Source organism: Leptonychotes weddellii, chromosome 7 (genome assembly GCF_054177405.1).
Source record: "Leptonychotes weddellii isolate Sample4059 chromosome 7, ASM5417740v2, whole genome shotgun sequence".
In the NCBI taxonomy this organism is placed as follows: domain Eukaryota; kingdom Metazoa; phylum Chordata; class Mammalia; order Carnivora; family Phocidae; genus Leptonychotes; species Leptonychotes weddellii.
The window spans coordinates 63,311,247-63,333,941 of record NC_138375.1 but is presented as its reverse complement, the minus strand read 5'-3'; the positions used below and the strand labels follow the sequence as shown (position 1 = coordinate 63,333,941).

Here is a 22,695-nt window from a genome sequence, read left to right as displayed (position 1 = left end):
ATAAATGGACAGATACTCTGTGTTCATGGATTGGAAGAATTAATATTGGTTAAAATACCCATATCACTGAAAGCAATCTATAGATTCAATGCAATCTCTATCAAAATTCCAATGGCATTTTTTGACAGAAATAGAACAAACAATTCTAAAATTTGTATAGAACCACAAAAGACCATGAATAGCCAAGGCAATCTTGAGAAAGAACAAAGTTGGAGTGGCTCAGTAGGTTAAGGGTCCAACTCGTGATTTTGGCTCAGGTCATGATCTAATGGTCATGGGATGGAGGCCCGCATAGGGCTCTGTGCTCAGCCGGAAGTCTGAGATTCTCTCTCTCCTTTCTCTCTCCCTATGTCCCTCCGCCTGCTCCCATTCTCTCTCTCTCTTTCTAAAATAAATAAATAAATCTTTAAAAAAAGAACAAAGTTGGAGGTATTGTGCTCCCTGATGTCAAATTGTACTAAAAATCTATAGTAATTGAAATGATATTTTATGTATTATCATAAAAATAGATACATAGATCAATGAAACAGGAGAGCCCAGAAATACTCATGCATATATGGTCAATCAATTTACAACAGAGGAGCCAACAATATACAATAGGGAAGGGACAGTCTCTTCAATAACTGGTGCTGGGAAAACTGCACAATCACATGCAAAAGAATAAAGGGGACCCCCATCTTATACCATACACAAAAATTAACTCAAAATGGATCAAAGACTTGAACATAAGACCTGAAACCACAAAACTCCTAGAAGAAAACATAGATGGTAAGCTCCTTGACTTGTCTTGGAGATGAATTTTTGGATCTGACTCTAAACACAAAGACAACAAAAGCAAAAATAAACAAATGGGATTGCATCAAATTAAAAATCTTCTACACAGCAAAGGAAACCATCAACAAACAGAAAAGGCAAACTATTGAAAGGGAGAAAAATTTTCAAATCATATTTCTGATAAGGAGTTAATATGCAAAGAATATAAAGAACTGATACAACTCAGAAAACAAACAAACAAATAATCTGGTTTTAAAAAGGGGAATGGACCTGAATAGACATTTTTCCTAAAAAGATATACAGGTGGCCAAAAAGTATATGAAAAGATGCTCAACATCACCAATCATCGGGGAATGCAAATCAAAATCATGAGATATCACCTCACGCCTCCTGTTAGAAATGCAGTAACACCAGCATTTTTCACAGAGCTGGAACAAACAATTCTGGAACTTGTATGGAACCAGAAAAGACCCCGAATAGCCACAGTAATGTTGAAAAAGAAAACCGAAGCTGGAGGCATCATAATTCTGGACTTCAAGCTGTATTACAAAGCTGTAATCAACAGACTATATGGTACTGGCACAAAAACAGACACATAGATCAATGGAATGGAATAGCAGGACCCTCAACACTATGGCCAACTAGTCTTCAACAAAGCAGGAAAGAATATCCCATGGAAAAAAGACAGTCTCTTCAACAAATGATATTGAGAACACTGGACGGTAACATGCAGAAGAATGAAACTGGGCCACTTTCTTACACCATACACAAAAACAAATTCAAAATGGATTTAAGACCTAGATGTAAGACAGGAATCCATCAAAATCCTAGGGGAATATAGGCAGCAACCTCTTTGACCTCAGCTGCAGCAACTTCTTGCTAGACACATCTCCAAAGGCAAGGGAAACAAAAGCAAAAATGAACTTTTGACCTCATCAACATAAAAAGTTTCTGCACAGTGAAGGAAACAATCAACAAAACTAACAGTCAACCTATGAAATGGGAGAAGATATTTGCAAATGATATTACAGATAAGGGGCTGGTATCCAAGATCTATAAAGAACTTCTCAAACTCAACACCCAAAAAACAAATAATCCAGTCAAGAAATGGGCAGAAGACATGAACAGCCATTTCTCCAAAGAAGACATACAAATGGCTAACAGACACATGAAAAAATGCTCAGCATCAGGGAAATACAAATCAAAACCGCAGTAAGATACCACCTCACACGGGTCAGAATGGCTAAAAAATTTTTTTAAAGATTTTATTTATTTATTTGACATGGAGAGAGAGAGAGAGCAAGCAAGCAAGCACAAGCAGGGGGAGCAGCAGAGGGAGAGGGACACGGGGCTCAATCCCAGGACCCCGGGATCATGACCTGAGCTAAGGCAGATGCTTAACCAACTGAGCCACCCAGGTGCCTCTAGAATGGCTAAAATTAACAACTCAGGAAACAACAGATGTTGGTGATGATGCAGAGAAAGGGGAACTCTCTTACACTGTTAGTGAGAATGCAAACTGGTGCAGCCAGTCTGGAAAACAGTATGGAGTTTCCTCAGAAAGTTAAAAATAGAACTACCCTACAACCCAGCAATTACACTACTAGGTATTTATCCAAAGGACACAAAAATAGTGATTCAAAGGGGCACGTGTGACCCCAATGTTTATAGAAGCAATGTCCACAATTGCCAAAATATAGAGAGAGCCCAGATGTCCATGGACAGATGAATGATTAAAGAAGATGTGATATATATATATATGGTATATTACTCAGCCATCAAAAAGAATGAAATCTTGCCATTAGCAATGACATGGATGGAACTAGAGTGTATTATGCTGCGTGAAATAAGTCAGTCAGAGAAATACCATGGGATTTCACTCATGGAATTTAAGGAACAAAACTGATTAACATAGGGCAAGGGAAGGAAAAATAAAATAAGATAAAAACAGAGAGAGAGGCAAACTGTAAGAGACTGTTGACTATAGGGAATAAACTGAGGGTTGCTGGAGGGGAGGTAATTGGGGGGATGCGGTAATAGGGTGATGGGCATTAAGGAGGGCACTTGATGTAATGAGCACTGGGTGTTATATGCAACTGATGAATCACTCAATTCTACCCCTGAAACTAATAATATACTATATGTTAACTAACTTGAATTTAAATTTAAAAAAAAAAAGAAAAAAACACATAAAAAAATCACACACACAAAAAAGAAATGCTATCATCGAAAAGGTAAGAAATAATAAGTGCTGGCAAGGATTCAGAGAAAAGGAAACCCTTACTGGTGGTGGAAATGTAAATTGGTGCAGCCACTATGGAAAACAGTATGGAGTTTTCTCAAAAGTTTAAAAACAGAACTATCATATGACCCAGCAATTCCACTTCTGGGTATTTATCTAGAGAATATGAAAAAACTAATTCTAAACGATATATGCACCCCCATGTTTACTGCAGCATTATTTATAATAGCCAAGATATGGAGGCAACCTAAGTGTCCATCGATGGATGAATGGATAAAGAAGATGTATAAAGACACACACACACACACACACACAAACTGGGATACTATTCAGCCATAAAGAAGAAGGAAATCTTGCTATTTGCAACAACATGGAGGGACCCTTGAGGGCATTATGTCAAGTGAAATTTGTCAGACAGAGAAGGACATAAACTGTATGATCTCACTTACATGTGAAATCTAAAACAGCTCAAATCAAAACCAAAACCCAAGAACCCCCAGCTCAGACATATAGAGAAATGATTGGTGGTTGGCAGGGGTGGGGGGACTTGGGAGGTATAGGTAAAATGGGTACATGAGGTTAAAAAGTACAAACTCACAATTAAAAAATAAATAAGTACTGGAGATATACCGTACAGCATGGTACCGATAGTGAATAATACTGTACTGCATATTTGAAAGTTCCTAATAGATCTTTAGAGGCTCATCCCAAGTAAAAATAAATTTGTAACTGTGTAGGACACAAACATTAATAACTAGGCTTACTGTGGTGATCATTTCATAATATATGCAAATATATGTTGTCTGAATCATGATGCCATACACCTGAAAGTAATGTTACATGTCAATTATACCTCAATTAAAAAAATGCAACCCAAATGCTTAAAAAAGGATAATAGGCAACTTTTATTGAGTGTTTACAATTGGGGACTTTGAGAGGATCTGAATAAATAGCACTCCTTTTCCCTGATCAAATTCTAAACAAACTGAGAAACAAGACAAAATAGTGGCTGATAGTGGCCAAAGTAGCACCTTGTTATAGATATAGGCTGGGTGCAGGAAATGGCTTGTTTCTATGGGCAAATACTTCTCTCCAGGGCCACCCCTAAGATGGGCAAGATCCTGGAAAATATTTTTGTTGGGCTTTTGTTTATATAAACAATTTGAATAAAAAATATTATAAAACTCATGGGTCCAAGTGAGGTATTGTGATTTAGCAATCAAGATTTAGAACAAATAATGAGTAGATAAGACATACATACTTGTTTGTGGTCTTGTCAGTGCACGTGAAGGTTTTTCATACTTTTCAGGTATCACTTCTTCCTGTCCAGGTCCAGGAGCCATTCGTTCATGTTCTTTATTGTCATATGCAATGTTCCTAGCTAATTTCATCTCTCCCACACTGAGGAAATGATAATAGCATTATTACTCATGATGTCATGGCCTTTCAGAATCTGTTTGTATTGAAACAATACAGGTCTTCTTGCCTCTGCAGCTCCCTAATTCCATTTACTTAATGCTGGTTACATCGTTACTTCGGACACTACATCACCCAAAGTGTCACCTGAGAATAGCAGCATCCAATGACTGACTATATCAAAGGTCATTACTGTGCTTCATTGATGATGACAAGTAAGTCTCATTGAGAATATGCAGGAAAATATGAATAACTGCATTTTCCAAATACACTAAATGTAGTGTTCTGACTCTTAACAGCATAAACAGAGCAGCATGTCTTCCAACTACATCCTCTCTTAAATTCCTTAGGCTATAGTCTCTGCATTTCTAGAATGTCATCTCTTTCCATGGGGATGGCACCTCTGCCTTCCACACACCATGAGCAGGGAGGAGGGGTGATGAGCAGTTCCCTTTGCACAAGAAATGCCAATCCCTCACCCAGCACGGTTTAAAACCAACTTGTGAGAAGGGGGATGGGAGGGATGGGGTGGCTGGGTGATGGACATTGGGGAGGGTATGTGCTATGGTGAACGCTGTGAATTGTGTACGACTGATGAGTCACAGACCTGTACCCCTGAAACAAATAATACATTATGTTAATAAAAAAAAAAAACCAACTTGTGAGAGCATGACATCGCCCCAGTTGGAGGCAGGAGAGGGCATGAATGGAAAGGGCCTGCTGGTGTTGTGGAGGAATGGTCTCAAGTGTCCTCGGAGGGAATGGGCATCGTCACCAGAGTCCACTTGATGGGGGTTGGCACACTGCTAGCAGTGGGGGGGGAACAGGGCAAAGGACACCTGCACCCCCCACCTTGAGTCATGTAGACCAGGTGGCACCTTGTTGACGTAGGCCCACACATGCAGCTCAAGCCAAGACCTGAACTTGCTTTGCTTCTGATGTGAGTGAGGGGTACTCCAAATCAGCTTGATTCTTGGGCCTAATCTTGCCCACTCTTGCAAAAAGAAACATCCTGCCAGTCAGCAGGGGTTTGCTGGTGAGGACGCCTTCCTGGAACCACAGCCTGGCTACGGGGCCCAGAATGACCCCATGCGTGTGAGTCCCGGCAGCCCTGGGAACATCTCTTTGAGCTCACGTGCAGGGGAGGGGAGGAAGGGGAGAGGGCACCCCGGAGACAGACACAGGGGTGGGACCCACACTCACCCCTCCCAGATGTCACTGCCTGTCAGGCCAGTTCCAGGCCCTGGATGGGGACCTGGAACGTTTCGAGAAAGGGACTCCGAAGCGGGGGCCCCTGCTCGTGGCGCGGGGCGGGAGGTGTGAGGGCAGTGCGGCTCTTCTCAGTGGTGAAGCCCGGAGTTAGCCTGACCGAGCGGTCCTTACAGCATTACCAGTCTCAAAGGAGGGAGCGCTACCCTTGGAAGAGCAGAGGCAAGCGCTCACTTCCAAAGGAGGAAAGGGCCTTTAGCTCCACTCACCCTAATCCTAACCAGATTAAGCAAGTGAGGGGTGGAGAGAGCCCAGGCGTGTCTCAGCAGTGCGGTTCCCTCCACATGGAAGGAAACATGGTGGGTGCAGACTAAGTGTTCCCACCTCACCCGTACTGCGTACCTACCGGGATTCTAAGTACTTGGCAGGTCTGAACTCACTCAGTCCTGCAAGAGAAATACCACCTGTCCCTGTTTTATAGATGCAGGCAACAGACACATGGAGGTCAAGGAAGCGGCCCACGAGCTCACAACTAGTACGTGGTCAGACTTGGGATTTAAATTCCGGCAACCTGGCTGAGGGAGGAAAGAAGGAGCAAAGGAAGAAGAGGAGGGAGGAAAGAAGGGACACAGGAGAGTAAGAAAGGACTAGTACCTGTCGCCTCTGGAGTAACAGGCAGGATTGAGGGTTTTCTTCTTCACTTATAACTTGGAGCAAGTCAATATTGCCTCAGCTTCCCTCTTTTCAAGAAAGTCCACCCAGAACAACCTTAAACGTGAAAAGAAAAAATATTTTCCCCAGGTGCAAAGAAGCTTATCCTCACTTTTGTAGACATTATCTCTGACATTAACAGCTCACTAGGGAATGCTGTTACTCAATTTACAAGATAAAATGTTCCCTTCATTGTGATTTTTTTTTTTCTCCCAGCAGGTTTCCTACTTCAGGACCATGAAGCAATCACCGGACTCCTAGGGATTATTAATCAGTATTGTCATACTTAAAAAGCCCCAAATTTCACCCTGTACTTTCATTTTTAATAGAGGGCTTGCTGCAGAGCAAGCTGTCAGGAGTGCCAAAGCAGGCTGGACTGCAGTCTAGAATAGATGGAATGCATTTAACCTTCAAGTCCAGAGCTGAAGAAATGCTGTTTCCAATGAGGCCTTGTGCTGACTTTGCAGTGGTGAACTGTGGCGGCCAGCAACCAAGGCCAGAGGTTAGATGGTAGAATTTTCTGCAGAGAGAGTCCAACCAGAGAAGGACAAGCTAATTTTTTTAAGACATGAATTATGGATGTCTTCCCGAATACAGTGCGACTCAACTTTCTTAGTGATTTGGGAGCAGAGCATTACAACAGTGCAGTCCCTTAAAGTATGCAGGTAAGGAAGCTTCTTTTGCTTCCAGGGTGAAGGACTGTGGCACATCCAAGTGTGAACAGAACAGTGGTGGGGAGAAGTGATGTAGAGCTGTGAGCAGGGACAGCTCTCAGGCCCCTACCCCGCACTTCCTGCAACTCAGGTGGATATACATTCCCAGTCCTGGCACTCTTTTTCTGAGCCATATTCAACAGTAGCCCCTGCAGCCAACTGATCAGAGGTGAGGAGCTAGACAAAGCCTACTTATCGCCTTTGACTGTGGGAGACCCATAGGGTTTTAGGAGGGCCTCTGAGAACGAGTCAGGGTGTGGAGGTTGAAATCAACTTTCCTAGAGGATGCTGCACTTTTTTGAGGAAAAGGAACAATTATATGTACATAAATATACATATGTGCATTTTTTGCCAATATGGTAAAATAGTAATAATTCTTAAATTTTTAAAGCCATAAAGATAGGTGATGGTTACATAGGGATTTGTTATGTATTCTAATTGCTCATTTTTTTTAAATATTAAAATTTTTTTAAAATATTGACATATCTTTTTAAAAATCCCTTAGAAGGTTGACATTTGCACCCTGAAAATGTGGCAAATACCTGTGGAGAAATTCTCAGTTGCTAGAAGCTGGAGAACCACTGACATTTGCGTTTATTTTCTGTCTCATTGTAGTTCTCCTGCTCTCCTGCCCTGCGCACACACTCTCCCTCCCCACGTCAAGACTTTCCTAACTTAAAATTGACCCAAAAATGGAAGCAGAAAGAAAGGAACTCACAAGTCAATGTCTTGATCTGCTTATTTATCACTATCTTCCCCCTTGGTCTGCTTGCAGCTGAGGACCTATGCACAAAGCAGGCAAATGCAACCTATTTCTGATCTAACCTTAGCAGCTGCTCTGACTTTCCAAAGGATTACACTGGGCAAGAAAGCAGGAGCATAGCTTTTGGCCAAGTAGGACAACTGTTAGTGGTCAGAAGACCTGAATTCAAGTCCTAGCTCTAACACTTTCTGGCTGTGTGATCATGGGCCAGCCACTGCCTCCTTCTTAAGGGAGGTCATGTATCAGTGATTTAATTGTTGACTGTTCATTGATCCTAAGTACAAAGCATTCTATAGACAAGCTCCTTCTGCCAAGTTGCTTTGGCAATGCTCTCCTGGCCTCCTGTGGTTATCTGTTACTAGAGATGATGAGGCCATGGGTTTTCATTAACCAAAAGGATTAGCTGTCAGGGACAGACTAGGGTAGAACAAGACCATGTAGAGTGGATTTAGCGTAAGGAACAGAAGGGACTTGATATTTACCCGGATTCAGTTACAACTTGCTTTCTACTTAGGCCTCACCAGTCTGTAGAAATACAACAGCCTTCCTTTGACCACATCATTGATCTTGCTTGGAGATGTGGATAGTGGTCACTGGCACTGTGGGGGCCACAGGGACTGACAAGAGAAAAATGGTGGAGGCGGAATCCTCTCCATAGTGGATTTGAGGGTAACATAAATGTCTGCATCTGCTGAGATCATGTTTTGCAGGTAGGAGAATAAATCGATTTAATATGTTTAGGCTCCTCTCCTTAGCCTCTCTGGGCTTATTCTCTGTGTAATACTGGTAATTCCCAACTTCCGAATCCTTTTTGGTCCAAATGTAGTGTTTTCATCTCCACTTAAACAATGTTATAAAAAAGGGCTACTGAACTTCCAGGTGAGTCTGCAAGAACTATCAGTACTGCAGCTGAAATTTACCTTTTTTATACTTACCTTGAGTGTTAACTCACTTACCTATGCAGGGGGCAATATAACAGAACACTGGAGTCAAATCCTGACTCCCTTCCTTCCTAGCTATGTATGTGGCCCTTGGCAGTTACTGAACCTTTTGAGTTTTGCCTTTTGGAGATTAGAATAGTCTACCTCTAAGAATTTTTGTTAGGATTAACTAAGATGATGCATATAAAACTACCTATGGAAGTTCCTGGCATATAGTATGCACTCAACAAATGTTAGATTTACTCACTATCCTCCATCTTTCTGTACCTCTTCTGTTCTTTAGAACCTAAACAGCATGCAGTTGTTGTGAGTTACAATGTAGCGAACTTGACAACTTGACAGTGGTGCTTACTCCTGGTCAAGCCCCGAGTAAGACAGTTTCCGGGTATGTTAGTTCTGGTCCACCAGCACAGTTACCACAACGTGTAAGATATCGTGCCCCAGGGGCAGCACAGCTAGCAGGAAAGCAAGGCTTCAGAACTGCCTGCTTTATGTTCCAATTTCAGGTAAAAACACACTGGATGCTTATGTGTATATGCCATAGAACACAAGGATTTGAAGGGAAAGGTAATAAAAATGTATCACGGGCGCCTGGGTGGCTCAGTTGGTTAAGCGACTGCCTTTGGCTCAGGTCATGATCCTGGAGTCCCGGGATCGAGTCCCGCATCGGGCTCCCTGCTCGGCGGGGAGTCTGCTTCTCCCTCTCCCACTCCCCGTTTGTGTTCCCTCTCTCGCTGTGTCTTTCTCTGTCAAATAAATAAATAAAATCTTTAAAAAAAAAAATGTATCACAGGAAAGAAGGTAAGATACTTTTAAGTGTTGCTTCTTCCCTCCATTCTGCTCAGCCCCATCTCTGGAAAATCAATTTTCTAACTTCTCTGGTTGTGAGATATCATGAATTTTAAAAATGAGGAAAAGAAACAGCCGGGGGGGAGTGTTGCTATTCAAAATTCTGAAAAAATATTTTGTTTTTCCTTGCCATATTATTTTGCTAAATTGTTAGAGACATTATTGCCTTAAGTTATGTACTGCTGATCAAAGTTCTAATGTCCTGGGAGCCACAAAGCCAATCCCTCTGAAGAGATCTTCAACCTACAAACATAGCAACATACTACAGAGTCTTTCGGGGACTTGGGCTAGCTAGCCACCTTGGGGAGCTCAGCATTTGTTATTCTTTCTCCGTTTGGGTTGCTTCTAGCTTTGATAACCATAGAAGAGCTCTTAAAGCTCTGTGAGCCAGGCATTTCCCCAGGCCAAGACGAAACCCTTTCCCTTTAGTGACTCCAGCTGCTTGGGAGAGGTGGGAAGGCATTAATAGAGTCTCCTCACTACAATGGAGACTTCAGGAGGTCAGAGAATTTGAGTATCTTGTTTATAGTTGTGCCAGAGCAGCACGCGATAAACGTTTGTTAAACAGCAGCTTGGGATATGCAAAGTTCATTTGTTGGGTTTGTGGAAGGCATTTTATCAGCGGATTCAGGGAGGATGCCAGGCTAATATGTCCTAATATACTATTTCCAAAAGCAGACTAATTTCTACTAAAAACAAACTTTAAACATCTTCAGGTGCTACTTACTTATTTGGATGTGGGCTGTAGCCAAGGGACTCACCTGTGATTCCCCATGATCTTAGACTAAAGCTTGCTATCCAGGCAAGGTTGATTATGTAAGCACCCCCCATCCCTATCCTCATCTGCCTTAAATGTGAATTTAAAGTAAAATAAAAACCGACATTCTGTAATGGCATCAAACCTAGGGTACTGCAATACCTCGGCTGAAGGATCCTTAGTCCAGGTCAAGAGGAAAAATTACTTGTTGAGGCCAAAGGTTGGTCAGTATGATGGTATGTAATGAAGCCCCTTAGTAAAGCTGTAGCACTTGGGTTCTTTTAACAACAACAAAACAAACAAACAAAACCCCAGGAAGACAAATGGAATGAGGGCATAGCTTAAAACCCTGGGAAGAATTTAAAATAGCATTTAAGGATTGAAATCAAAAGGAAACCCTCTGTCAAATGTCTATTCCTACTGATGAAAACAATTTGGGGGTAAGGTTCTCTACTCTTTGGTGTGATTACAATTGTTGAGGGCAAACGCCCACTACTTCTTAAGGAAGAAATCCAGAGACTTTTGGAAAAGGTGGGGCTGAGTCACTTACAGACAGGTGTCTACATTAGTGAGGACTTACTGGCTGAAGAGACAAGAGCATGACATACATCTTAGGCCACTCTCGGCAGAGTAATTTAAGGATCCCAAATTATCCCAAGGCAGTTAGAGGAGGTTCTCATCAGATCTTTTTTATTCTTTTTTTTTTTTAAAAAAGATTTTATTTATTTAAGAGAGAGAGAGAGGGCACAAGCAGCAAAGGGAGAGGGAGAAGCAGGCTCCCCACTGAGCAGGAAGCCTGATGCAGGGCTTGATCCCAGGACCCTGAGATCATGATCTGAGTTGAAGGCAATTAACAGACTGAGCCACCCAAGTGCCCTTCATCAGATTTTAACGGTGACTAAGAAACTTTACGAACCATTAGAACTTTGGTCAGCAGTACATAACTTAAGGCAATAATGTCTCTGTAACAATTTAGCAAAATAATATGGCAAGGAAAAACAAAATATTTTTTCAGAATTTTGAACAGCCCCCCACCCCCGGCCCCGTTTCTTTTCCTCATTTTTAAAATGCAGACTGCATCCCAAACAAGTTATTTAAATATTAACAATGATCAAATAGGCTGCTCCTATCCAGGAAGGTGGCATGAATAAGAACCCTTGGGCTCTTAAGAACCAGGACTCAATTTTTTAATTTGTAAGGTTGGAAAAAAACAACCTACCCTGCAAATTCATTAGGAAGATTAAAACAGAAAGCCTAACACAATGTCTAGCATTTCATAAACAAACTATTCTTATAATATAAAAATGCATTTTTTTTTCTGGAGCCTGGGTGGCTCAGTTGGTTAAGCGTCTGCCTTTGGCTCAGGTCATGATCCTGGGGTCCTGGGATAGAGCCCCCACCTGGGGCTCTCTACTCAGCTGGGAGTCTGCTTCTCCCTCTCCCCTGCACCTCGCTTGTGCTCTGTCAAATAAATAAAAATGCATTTTTTTCAATGAGAAAAGATGCTGTGTTATAATCAAAAGAAATCATAGTGGCTTGCAGAATTTCTCTTACTGCAGTAAATGGCTAAGAGGTGGTATCTTTCTAAAAAGATAAAGACCTCCTTCCAATTTTCCCTGTAAAAACTGTATATTGATTATAAACTAAAAATACAAAATGGACTAAATTGCTATATCCAGGCATGCAGCCTTTTAGTAAAATTATTATTGGTTAAATTTTATTTTAATAAAGTTCCCGTCAAAATCTTTCAACTTCTGAGAGGTGATTAAGATGCTTTTATGATTTTCATCTGAAATGTTCATCAATCCTCAAAGGTAGTGCCAAAATCCAAACAATGATGGAAAGCAACCATATTTCCCCATAACTTTGCATATCAACAAAGAACATTTTTTTCAAACCTTTTCCCATGCACAAACAGTAGTACTGAACCTGTAATTATGATTCATTACTTTATAGAGAAAACAAGCAGAACAATTAAGTGACTTGTCAAGGTCATGTTATATCAGATAACGCAATTTTTGAGAGGAAAAATAGTAGATTCTAAAAATTATAAAAATGAGCTTGACATTTATCACTTACCAAAATCTAGGGCCGATTAATAAGCAGATGGTATGCGAGCAGTTGGAAAAGGAGGTAAGTGTGGTTTCACTAAGAATAAGGCATTTCCAGCTAACTTCATTTCCTTTCTTGATTTAATATATTAGCAGATTAGGCTACTTCCATAGACAGTGCAATCTGCTTGTCTGTCAAACATGACAAAATTTCTTACAGTGTCCTTTTAGGAGAGATGAAAAACCATGAGCACATAAATGACTGGCAGTTGCTTCTACGGCTGTCCCTGAAGTACCGATTAATGGATCAAAGTCACTGGGAGCACAGCCTCCAGTGGCATTCCCACGAGGGTCTGCCTTTCATCTTGTTCTGTTCAGTATTTATCATAAACTTGAACAAAGCCACTAACTACTACAGGCATGCTTCATCAAAACTGAAATGGACACAAGGCCAAGAGAAAGAATCAGAACTCGTGAGGACCTTTAAAAGTAAAATCAAATAAGGATGAATGCAGTGCTTCAAAGAGGTTACGGAGAAATTGTCTAAGTAATTTTAGGAATGGATTTGGCTTGCCAGCAATGCCTGTAAAGTTCAGCAAGAGACAACAGTATGATATGCTTCCCTAATGGTGATGGTAACAGATAACATCAACATATTCCAATCGTAACAGTCATGAGAATCACTCTGAAGCTGGCAATAAAGCCTCTGGACCCTGCTCTTGTCAGACCACCGAAGAACTCTGTTTAGTGCTGAACAATGTATTTTAAGAGAGGGAATCAAAGGGCCAATGCCAGGTTGGTCTGGAATGGACATCATGTGAGAACTGAGAAAAATGTGAAGTCTGAGGGAAGGTATGAAGAGGTGACCACACAGAAGAGACAGGACCGGGCGCCTGGGTGGCTCAGTTGGTTAGGCGACCGCCTTCGGCTCAGGTCATGATCCTGGAGTCCCTGGATCGAGTCCCGCATCCGGCTCCCTGCTCAGCAGGGAGTCTGCTTCTCCCTCTCCCACTCCCCGTTTGTGTTCCCTCTCTCGCTGTGTCTTTCTCTGTCAAATAAATAAATAAAATCTTTAAAAAAAAAAAAAGCAGAGACAGGACCTTTCTGTCTAGTGTCACATGTGCTATTTATAAACACACGTGGGTGACACGCTTCTAACAATGAAATCCATCCCTTGTGGGAGTGCTGAGTGGCTCTAACTCTGGAAGCAGTGGCTGGATAAAAATCGTATGACAATTATACAAGGATTTGGCACTAGAGAAGAGGTGTGCCAACCCTGTCTCTAGCTCCAAGGCTATTTTCTAGCACGTATCTATTCTATTAAGGGGGAAATCACAATTCTAAACATTCTAAAGCTTCTAAACAAAATGATTCATTTTCTAATTTAATATGTGCATAATCTATCAGCACTCAATTTACCCTTCTGAAATGGGTGAGGTCTTGGAACCCTCTGGAAGTCATGAGGAATCTTCCTCAACAGGTAGATTTGGTAACAGTCCTATGCCTGATCTGGAGGAAGCCAGAGGCGAGGTGGGCCTCTGTCCCAGAACTTTGAGTCAGGACAGAACTATGCAGTCCTGAATCAGTGTGGAAATCAGGCTCTGCTGAACCCACAGGATTGCTGAGAACATTTAGGCAGGAGAGGGCAGGGACTACTCCTTCAGAGCCCTTCTAGAAGTCCATCAACAACTTCTGTATAGCTGGGCTGTTAGGGCCTTCCTGGGTCACAGTTCAAGGACTATGAAATCATGTGCCCAGGAGCCTATTCCAGGCTTTTTTAATAGCTGTGTTCTTTGCCATTAATGCTAAATCCTCTAGGGGTTTAAATTATCGAAGTGATGTGACTGCACAATTAAATATTAGAAATGACCACTGAGTACATCCTGTTTATTGTTTATGATTTACACGGAAAATGATGGACTGGGGTTGTTGAACAATAAACCAATCAATACATTTAGACCTGGGCTTTTGAAAACTTGCATTCCATTTTAACAGTTCATATATATTTAACAGCTTATATATAAATCCAAATCACAAATAATCTTAAGAGTTAGTTAGCTCAGAGATAAACAATTAAGAAACACAATAGAAAACCACATGGATCTACCTTTAAATATCAGCATTCATATTACAAGGAAAAGAAAATGTTTAAAAAAAATAAAATTAAGTCAAGTCACTTAACATAGAGAAATAAGAGAAACAATTATTTTTATCAATATTTATACTTATTCCTAATTTACCTTCATATATTCTTAACTTTTTCAAAAGGATCAAACAGTATTTCAGAGGATCAAACAATATTTTGGTATCTGAACTTTTCTACCTTTGCTTGTATCAACTTGTTACCATGAAAATCCTAAAATCTGAATTTTCTTAAAAAAAAATTTTTTTAAGCCAACTCTTACTCAGCTTTTCTCCTTCATAGCAGCTGTTTATAGATAGTAGGGAGCCAAGAATGAAGGATAGAAACAGATGGAAAGCAAAAAGTACAACCGCTATCTTAAGTTCAGCTCTCAACACTACTGGCTGAGTTTGGAACCAAAACCTCTTAACAACTGGCAGATAATAGCTAAATCTTAACAGGCAAAGAAGAAATATTTTCTTTGGGACAGCTGCTACTAGGAGAAGAAAACTGATGGCCCTTAATACTGCCTAAATATAATTTGTGGCTTACTACAGAGCAATCTGTAGCAATGTCAGTTTAACCAGTATGCATCACAACTGATCAGTATTACTTAAAGGAAACAAACAACAAAAAAGAAACAAGAAAAAGAAAAAAATAAAAAATCACACTAGTCACAAAGTTCCACAATATACACATGAGAATTAATTTTAATCTGATTTGACTCCTTGACACTAACTGATCATCAATGAAATATGGTATGGAAAGATCACAGAGTAGAAAACAAGCAAAGATTAGTTTATACAACAGTGACTATATACATCAGAAGGAAAACATGCTAGCTAATGCAACATTAAGGCCTGAATGTAAGCATTTCCAAAGTCACAGAAGCCCCAAAGAACCCCTAAATTACAAAGTCACCACATTACATGCATGCAATGTTCAGTTTTGTTTTACCCATAAAAGGATACACAGTATTTTGCTGTAAATACCAGACACACATTTACAATATATGCAAAAATTAGAATGCAAGTGTTATGTTCCTTATACTTAAGCCTCAAATGTGCCAACAGTGAAAATTCATTTAAGAATGGGGAAAAGAGATGGAATATAAATACTCAGAGAAATTACACAAATAAAATGTAATTTTGCATTTGGGAAGCCATATAAATTTTCCTTTTACGTGTCCAAACTAAATAATCAATGTACGACTCAGATGGATGTACACTCACTACGTGCTTTACAATTTTACTTGCTCAAATGTGGTATTCTAACAGCTATCATTCTCGGTACTGATAGCAAATCACATCTGGAAGTTAAATATTATGTCCATCTTTGTATATATTTGCCTACTGGGTGTAATCACCTAAATGGAAAGCTGTGCAATCTTATTTTGGGGTTATATAATTATGGATGACCCTAAAGGCCAAATTTCCCATAAAAACAACTAAGGAAAGCTCATTTCTTCACTTTTATAGGAGAGTCTGAACAGAACTGTTTTATTAGAGGGTAAATCTGGGGTCAGGGTCTTCTTTTCCCTTTTAGAGAAAGGAACCATGTTACATGTTCAGTCCTGCTCATAGTCACTAGGTGATCATATAATCTACTCCCTTTTCACCCAGGGTTTAGTTTAGTTTAATTCGAAACAACCCATTTTTATTATTTATTTCCAGGTGAATAATTTTATCAAAATAAATTAGTGTAAAGAAACAAATGCTGAAAATGTATTGTGAATAATCGTTGTTCAGGAATACTTTAAAGGAATAAATTACAACACAGTAAGGTTTAGATATGTTGTAAAAAGACATGGCCAAATCTGTCCTATACCCCATCAATTTTATGCTTTATACAGGTTGGTACAATTAACCCTCCAGTTTTTTAAGGATCAGATTTCCTCTTGGGATGCAACAGAATGAATGTTTAAACACTTTGATGCATGTTTTCAGACTTTCCAAAATATTTCGGAACCAAAATTACTTTAAACAAACTGTATCTAATATTTATAAATTTATAAACATACTTATTTATAAATTTATAAATTAAAAAACCAGTATTTATTTAACAAATGTGCCATGAATATTCTCAAGTATAACTGTAACCAGGCAGAAAGGGAGAAAGGATTTCATACGGCCATCTAATTCATCTCATCATATCAAACACTGAGCACACTAGATTGTTCATAAGCTTTACTAACCTTACCGGAAGGACCAACCATAGTAAAACACTCATGCTTTGCTAACCTTACTTTAAGCACATCCACCATTTAGAAAAAGGAAAAAAAAAATTTTACTGTCTAACCATTCCAAGGGGATTACGTTCAAGATTTTAAAATTTTGCGACGTTTAAGCCAAAATTTTGGCCTTGGTTTGGCATTCTAAAAAGTCCTAATTTTAAACAAAGATGGAAGAGTAGACACCTTCCTAAAGAAACCACTCAGTATTATGAACCAAGAGGTTCTGATGTAGCAAAAGCAAAGCAACCAATGAAAAAAGCATGTTTTAGAATTCTTTTTATTTCCAATGAAACCAAATTTTACTACTGTTGTGATCACAGTCTTCACATTTGATGCAAATAGGAGAGCTTAATTATAATCACTTAGTGGCAGTACTTCGGACAAAACCAATAATATGTGCCACATATATGATTATTTCTTCTGGAGAGAGTTAATTTGGTAAGCCTGACTTTACAATACCAACATATTCAACAAAAGAAAATGGATGCACTGCTTCAACATTCAGCTTGAAAATGTTTAGTACTTTTTGCGAACCTAAATTTAGTTTAGAAAGGTTAATATTCTTCTTTCTAAACTATGGCATAGACTATATATAGCATTTTAAATTTATTTATATATAATTATTTGCACATCAGATTGAGAAGGAATTTGCAGATTGACTTTGACAGAGTGATCTCATTCAAGGGTTAAGGTTTAGGGGGCTTCCGCAGAGCTGTCGCCAGAAGGGGGGGCCTCCTGGTCAGGCTCGGAGGACGCAGCTGCCGATGCCTCGATGACGGCAGGTGGGAAGTGGCGGCGGCACACGGGGCATGTTCCCGACTGGAGGGGGAGGAAAACAAGGTCAGAGCCAAAGGAAGGGTCCTAACTGCCACATAATATCTTAGCAAAGAAAAAAAACCAGTATCGGTATCCTAAAAACAAATCAAAAAACTTAAAAAAACAAAACAAATCAATCAACTTCAAACCCACCCAATCCAGAGAGACAAAATTGTGATGCTATTTCCAATCAGATTCTAACTTCTTTGAGGGTGAATAGCGTCTCCTAATCGTGTTTGTACCTTTCAGGTCAGTCATCTTTCATTCAGGATTAACAGAGAGTCTACTACACTCCTTGCTCAGCACCGGTGCTATGGTGGAATGTGAGCAAGGAGTCACAGTGCATGTCCTCACCTGAACTGAATTAGCTTTATTATTTACTCCATGATGCCTACATTAGAGAAACCACAGACCTGATTAATTCACATATTTGTAACACCAAATCATCCCCTAGGACGGACTTCCCTTACATATACCGAAGCCTCCAGTGTATGTCAAAACAGATGGGCCTCAGACCTTCTTTATTAGCCATCCTTTTCAAAAAGATATGGAGAGTTAAGTGCCTTCTAAATGATGAAAGAAATCAACTGTAGAGCTAGGAGGGAAGATGGGACAAGGAAAGCAGTCATACTGTGAGTATATCTTTGGACCAAAGATGATAGAGATGTGTCATCCGGTGATAGATTATCCCCTCGAGAATATGTTTTCTCCCCCAAAGAGACAGCCCTGATAGAAATCATGCTGTTAAACAAAGATTTGTATCTTGGGGATTTTTTCCCCAGAGGAAAGGCTTTTTCTTGACAGGAAAGAGACGAGGAGATTATTACTTGGGGTTATAGCCAAGTCAATGACAATTCAAAGCTGTACAACATATATAATGTTTACAATTCAAGAATTTAATTTAGCAAGCATTTATTGTGCACCTGTCATACGGACTGGGCCTGAACAACATTTTAGAGTCAGATGAGTGTGGTCTCCATCAACCCCATACCAGCTGTGTAGCCTTGGATGAGTAAAAGTCATTGGAAAATGGGAATAAGGATATGTCCCAGAGTTATTGTGAGAATTAAATGAGAAAATACACAGGTCATCTACCAGTGCCTGACACATAGCAGGAACATTTAGATCCTTCTTCAGGCTTAGATACTACCATGAGAATTTAAATAAAGGGGATATGAAGGACAAAAAAGGTGGAATTTAAGCTGGCCCTACCTAGATCATCTAATCTTACAGATGGTACAGGGGGAAAACTACACCAGCTAAGCAAACATAAACAAATGTACAGAGGAGTAAATGTAAACAGACAGGCTGGGGGCTAGATCGCAGAAGGCCTTGAAAGCCGAGAGAAACTTCAGATTTTATAATGGAATGGTGAACATTTCTGCATTGGATTTTACAAATCTTAAGTAGAACTTTGACAACCATGAAGTGGCAGTAGAAGGGTAGCAAACAGCAAAGAAAGAGAAAGGAAAGAAAGGAAAGGAGGAAGGAGGGGAGGGAGAAAGAAGGGAAAAAGGAAGAGAGTGGCTGTAGGGAAGAGAGGGCGTTATATCCCTAAGTAAATAAGCTGTGAAAGTGATTTGGGAATTTCTACCTTACTGCCTGTAAACATACTTTATGTAAAAATAGAGTTCACAGAGAGGATTTAAGTAAGACTCTTTTGTTCTCAAGTAATTCAAATGTAGTTAAAAATTACTGGGGAAATATTTAGGGAGAATATATACAGCTGAAATCTACCAGAGGTACCTGGTAGATTATTACATATTTCTCATATACATTTTCAAAGACAATGATTTGTATTAGCAGAATATCTGTATATTATTACAGTACTTTGAGTAGTGCCAAAGGCTTTTTTTTTTTGCTTATGATATTTTTGAAAACACATTTCAGGGATATGATTAAAGATCTAATTAGCTTTATCCTAAAATGATTTTTTGATATTGAATCATTTCCAAAACTGATTAAATATGTCAAGCAATTAGTGTTGTCTATCTTATTTTTTAGAAATGTTAGTAAAATAGTTTCATATTATCATTAATCTGTAATCACTAAGACGTAATCAATTTTTAACACTTAATTATAAAGTACTGCAAGTATGTAGCTGAATAAAATAGGCTTAAAAGATACTATCATCATTAACTTTCAGGAGAACTATTAAAATATTAACTTCAAAAAGTAAAAATAAAACTCACCTTCTGTAGCCAAATTGAGACACAAGGTTTGTGAAAGAAGTGGTGACAGGGAAGCTCTGTTGCTATATCATCCTTAATATACTCACTGCAACAGATTGGACAGCACTGCTCCTGACCAATTGCTGAAAAGAAAAAATAATCTGATCAATCCCACAGAGTTCAATTTTAATAAAACTGAAAATCAACATATTAACTCATAGATGATACTTATGATAGAAGAACTAATCTTTGAAAAAGTAATTGCCAAACATGTTTCTGTAATATATGACAGTTCAGAATTTAATAAATATTGCTTTTGTAGAAAAGTTGGCTGGGGCACATTTGTTCCAGCCCATGACTTAATAAGTTAAGAATATTCTTCTACTAGGTGAAAGTTTGTCAGAATTTGGTTTCATAGAAAAACTAATGAAAGTTTCTAACAGTCAGTATTTTATCTTTCAGGTGCACTGATAATATACTTACACATGCAATGCGTCATTTGACATTAGAGATCAACTTTGCCCTTACCAGTGTGGTCTTCAAGAACAAGGGTCTCTGGAAGACCATCAATGCTTTCCTTACTGGCTGGTGGATTGGCTACCTCAACATCCACTGCAAGAGACTCTAAATGTGCCAGTGCAGTCTGAAAAAGAAGTCACAGTTCCTTGTTAGAAAACACTTTAAAACTAAAAAAAACCTATTTTTTAAGGTATCTTTCAAAATTATATGCATCACTATTCTCTTCTGCTTCAGTCCCCTGTCCTTTTTGTCTCCTCCCAAAAGGAACCACCATCACACCAAAACGTCAAAAAACACACCAAAAAAACCACCAAACTTTTCACAAGAACAACAAAAATCTATCTTGTCTCAATAATCGTCTACTTGCCCACCATTTTTGTATCTTCAGAAGAGTGGTTACCTCTTCCAACTTAGGAGTTCCTGTGTGCAATCAATAACATGAAAGAAAGTAAATACTTTTGGACAGGCTCAACCTTTGAAAGATAAGGTTACCAGATGATGTTAAAGGCATAGAAACAAATAATGTATTCCTGAATGGCTATATCTATCACTGGCATAGAATCAGCAAACCCACATGTCTAGTTCACTAATATTACTAGGTTATCTGGGATGTGAACTTTATTAGGGGTTCAATGTCTATATAAAGCTACTATTCTAACAAGGATGAAAGGAACAACAGATCATATGACCGCCTAGTATAATCCTTTTGTGGCTTGATTAGCCCTTCTGGCTACAATTAAATTAGAACTATAGGTGGGACCTGTATTCTTGGGACCTGAAAGGGAGAAACCCAAATACCCATCAACAGATGAATGGATAAACAAAATGCGGTTGGTAAAGTATATAGTCAAATTCAGAGTATTATGACACTATAATGTGGTAATGTGTCAACTGCTTTATACTAGTATAAAGATTAAAGGACAAGAGTTATCACTATAGCTACAATAACTTGTTAATGATATACAATATAAAAAGAGGTAAACTGTAACAACAAAAATATAAAAGGGAGGAATAAGAACAGAGTTTTTGTATGTAATATTAGTTGTTATCAGTATAAAATACAGTGTTAAGATATTTTATGCAAGCCTCACTGTAACCACAAAGTACAAATCTATGTTAGATTCACAAACGATAAAGAGAAGGAAATCAAACAATACCACTATGGAAAATCGAGTCACAAAAGAAGGCAGCAAGAGAGGGAGAAAGGAAAAAGAGAACTACAAAACAGCTAGACAACAATTAATAAGATGGTATTAGTTAAGTCCTTACTTATCAATAATTATTGTAAATGTAAATGTACCAAATTCTCTAGGCAAAAGGCACAGAGTGGCTGGCTGGACTGAAAAAGCAAGACCCAACTATATGCTGCCTACAAGAGACCCACTTCAGCTTTAAGGACACACAGGCTCAAAGTAAAGGGATGGAAAAAGAAATTCCATGCAAATGGAAACCAAAGAGAGCAGGGGTAGCTACACTTGTATCAGAAAAAATAGACTTCAGGCCAAAAGTGGTAACAAGTGACAAAGAAGGTTATTTTTTAATGACAAAGGGTCAATTCATCAAGAGGATATAGTAATGACAAATAAACATGCACCCAACATTAGAGAACCTAAGTATATTAAGCAAATAAAAGCAGATCTGAAGTGAGATTATACAATAAATAATAGTAGGGGACTTTAATACCTCACTTTAAAGAATGGATCACCCAGACAGAAAATGAAAAAGAAAACATCAGACCTGAAGTATACTTTAGATAAAACAGATCTAAGAATATACAGAAAATTCCATATAATAGCAACAGACTACACATTCTACTCCAGTGCACACAAAATATTCTCTAGGATAGATCATATGACAGGTTACAAAACAAGTCTTAGCAAATTTAAGAAGACTGAAATCATACCAACTCTCTTTCTGACCAAAATGGCAAGAAACAAAAAAATCAACAATAGAAAGAAAATGGGAAAATTTATAAATATGTGAAAATTAAACAACACACTCCTGAACAACCAATGGGTAAAAGAAGAAATAAAAAAATATCTTGAAACAAAAGCAAATGGAAACATGTCAAAACGTACAGGATGAAGCAAAAGCAGTTCTGAGAGGGAAGTTTATAGTAATAAATGCCTACATTAAAAAAAAAAAAGATCTCAAATAAACAACCTAACTTTACACTTTAAGGAAATAGAAAAAGAAGAAAAACAAAGTCAAAAGTTGGCAGAAAGAAATAACAAATACTAGAGCAGAAATAAATGAAATAGACATCAGAAAAATAATATAAAATATCAAAACTAAGAGCTGGTTTTTTGGAAAAAAAAAAACCCACCAAAATGATAAATCTTTTAGTTAGACTAAAAAAGAAGAAAAGACTCAAATAAAATGAGAAATGAAAGAAGAGGGGTTACAAC

The 22,695-nt window shown here is 38.8% G+C and overlaps 1 protein-coding gene across 1 annotated transcript in view; it reads right to left on the bottom strand.

Annotated features, from left to right (window-relative positions):
* Positions 1 to 14,296: 14,296 nt before the first annotated feature.
* The window catches only part of PJA2 (praja ring finger ubiquitin ligase 2), a 71,215-nt gene continuing 62,816 nt past the window's right edge, over positions 14,297 to 22,695 (bottom strand). Inside the window, exons 8-10 of the mRNA XM_031020767.2 lie at positions 20,297 to 20,411; positions 19,790 to 19,911; positions 14,297 to 17,600 (exon numbers count right to left, since the gene is read on the bottom strand). Of these exons, the coding sequence (XP_030876627.1) occupies positions 17,475 to 17,600; positions 19,790 to 19,911; positions 20,297 to 20,411 (363 nt within the window). The 3' untranslated portion in view covers positions 14,297 to 17,474. The remainder of the gene's footprint in view (positions 17,601 to 19,789; positions 19,912 to 20,296; positions 20,412 to 22,695) is intronic.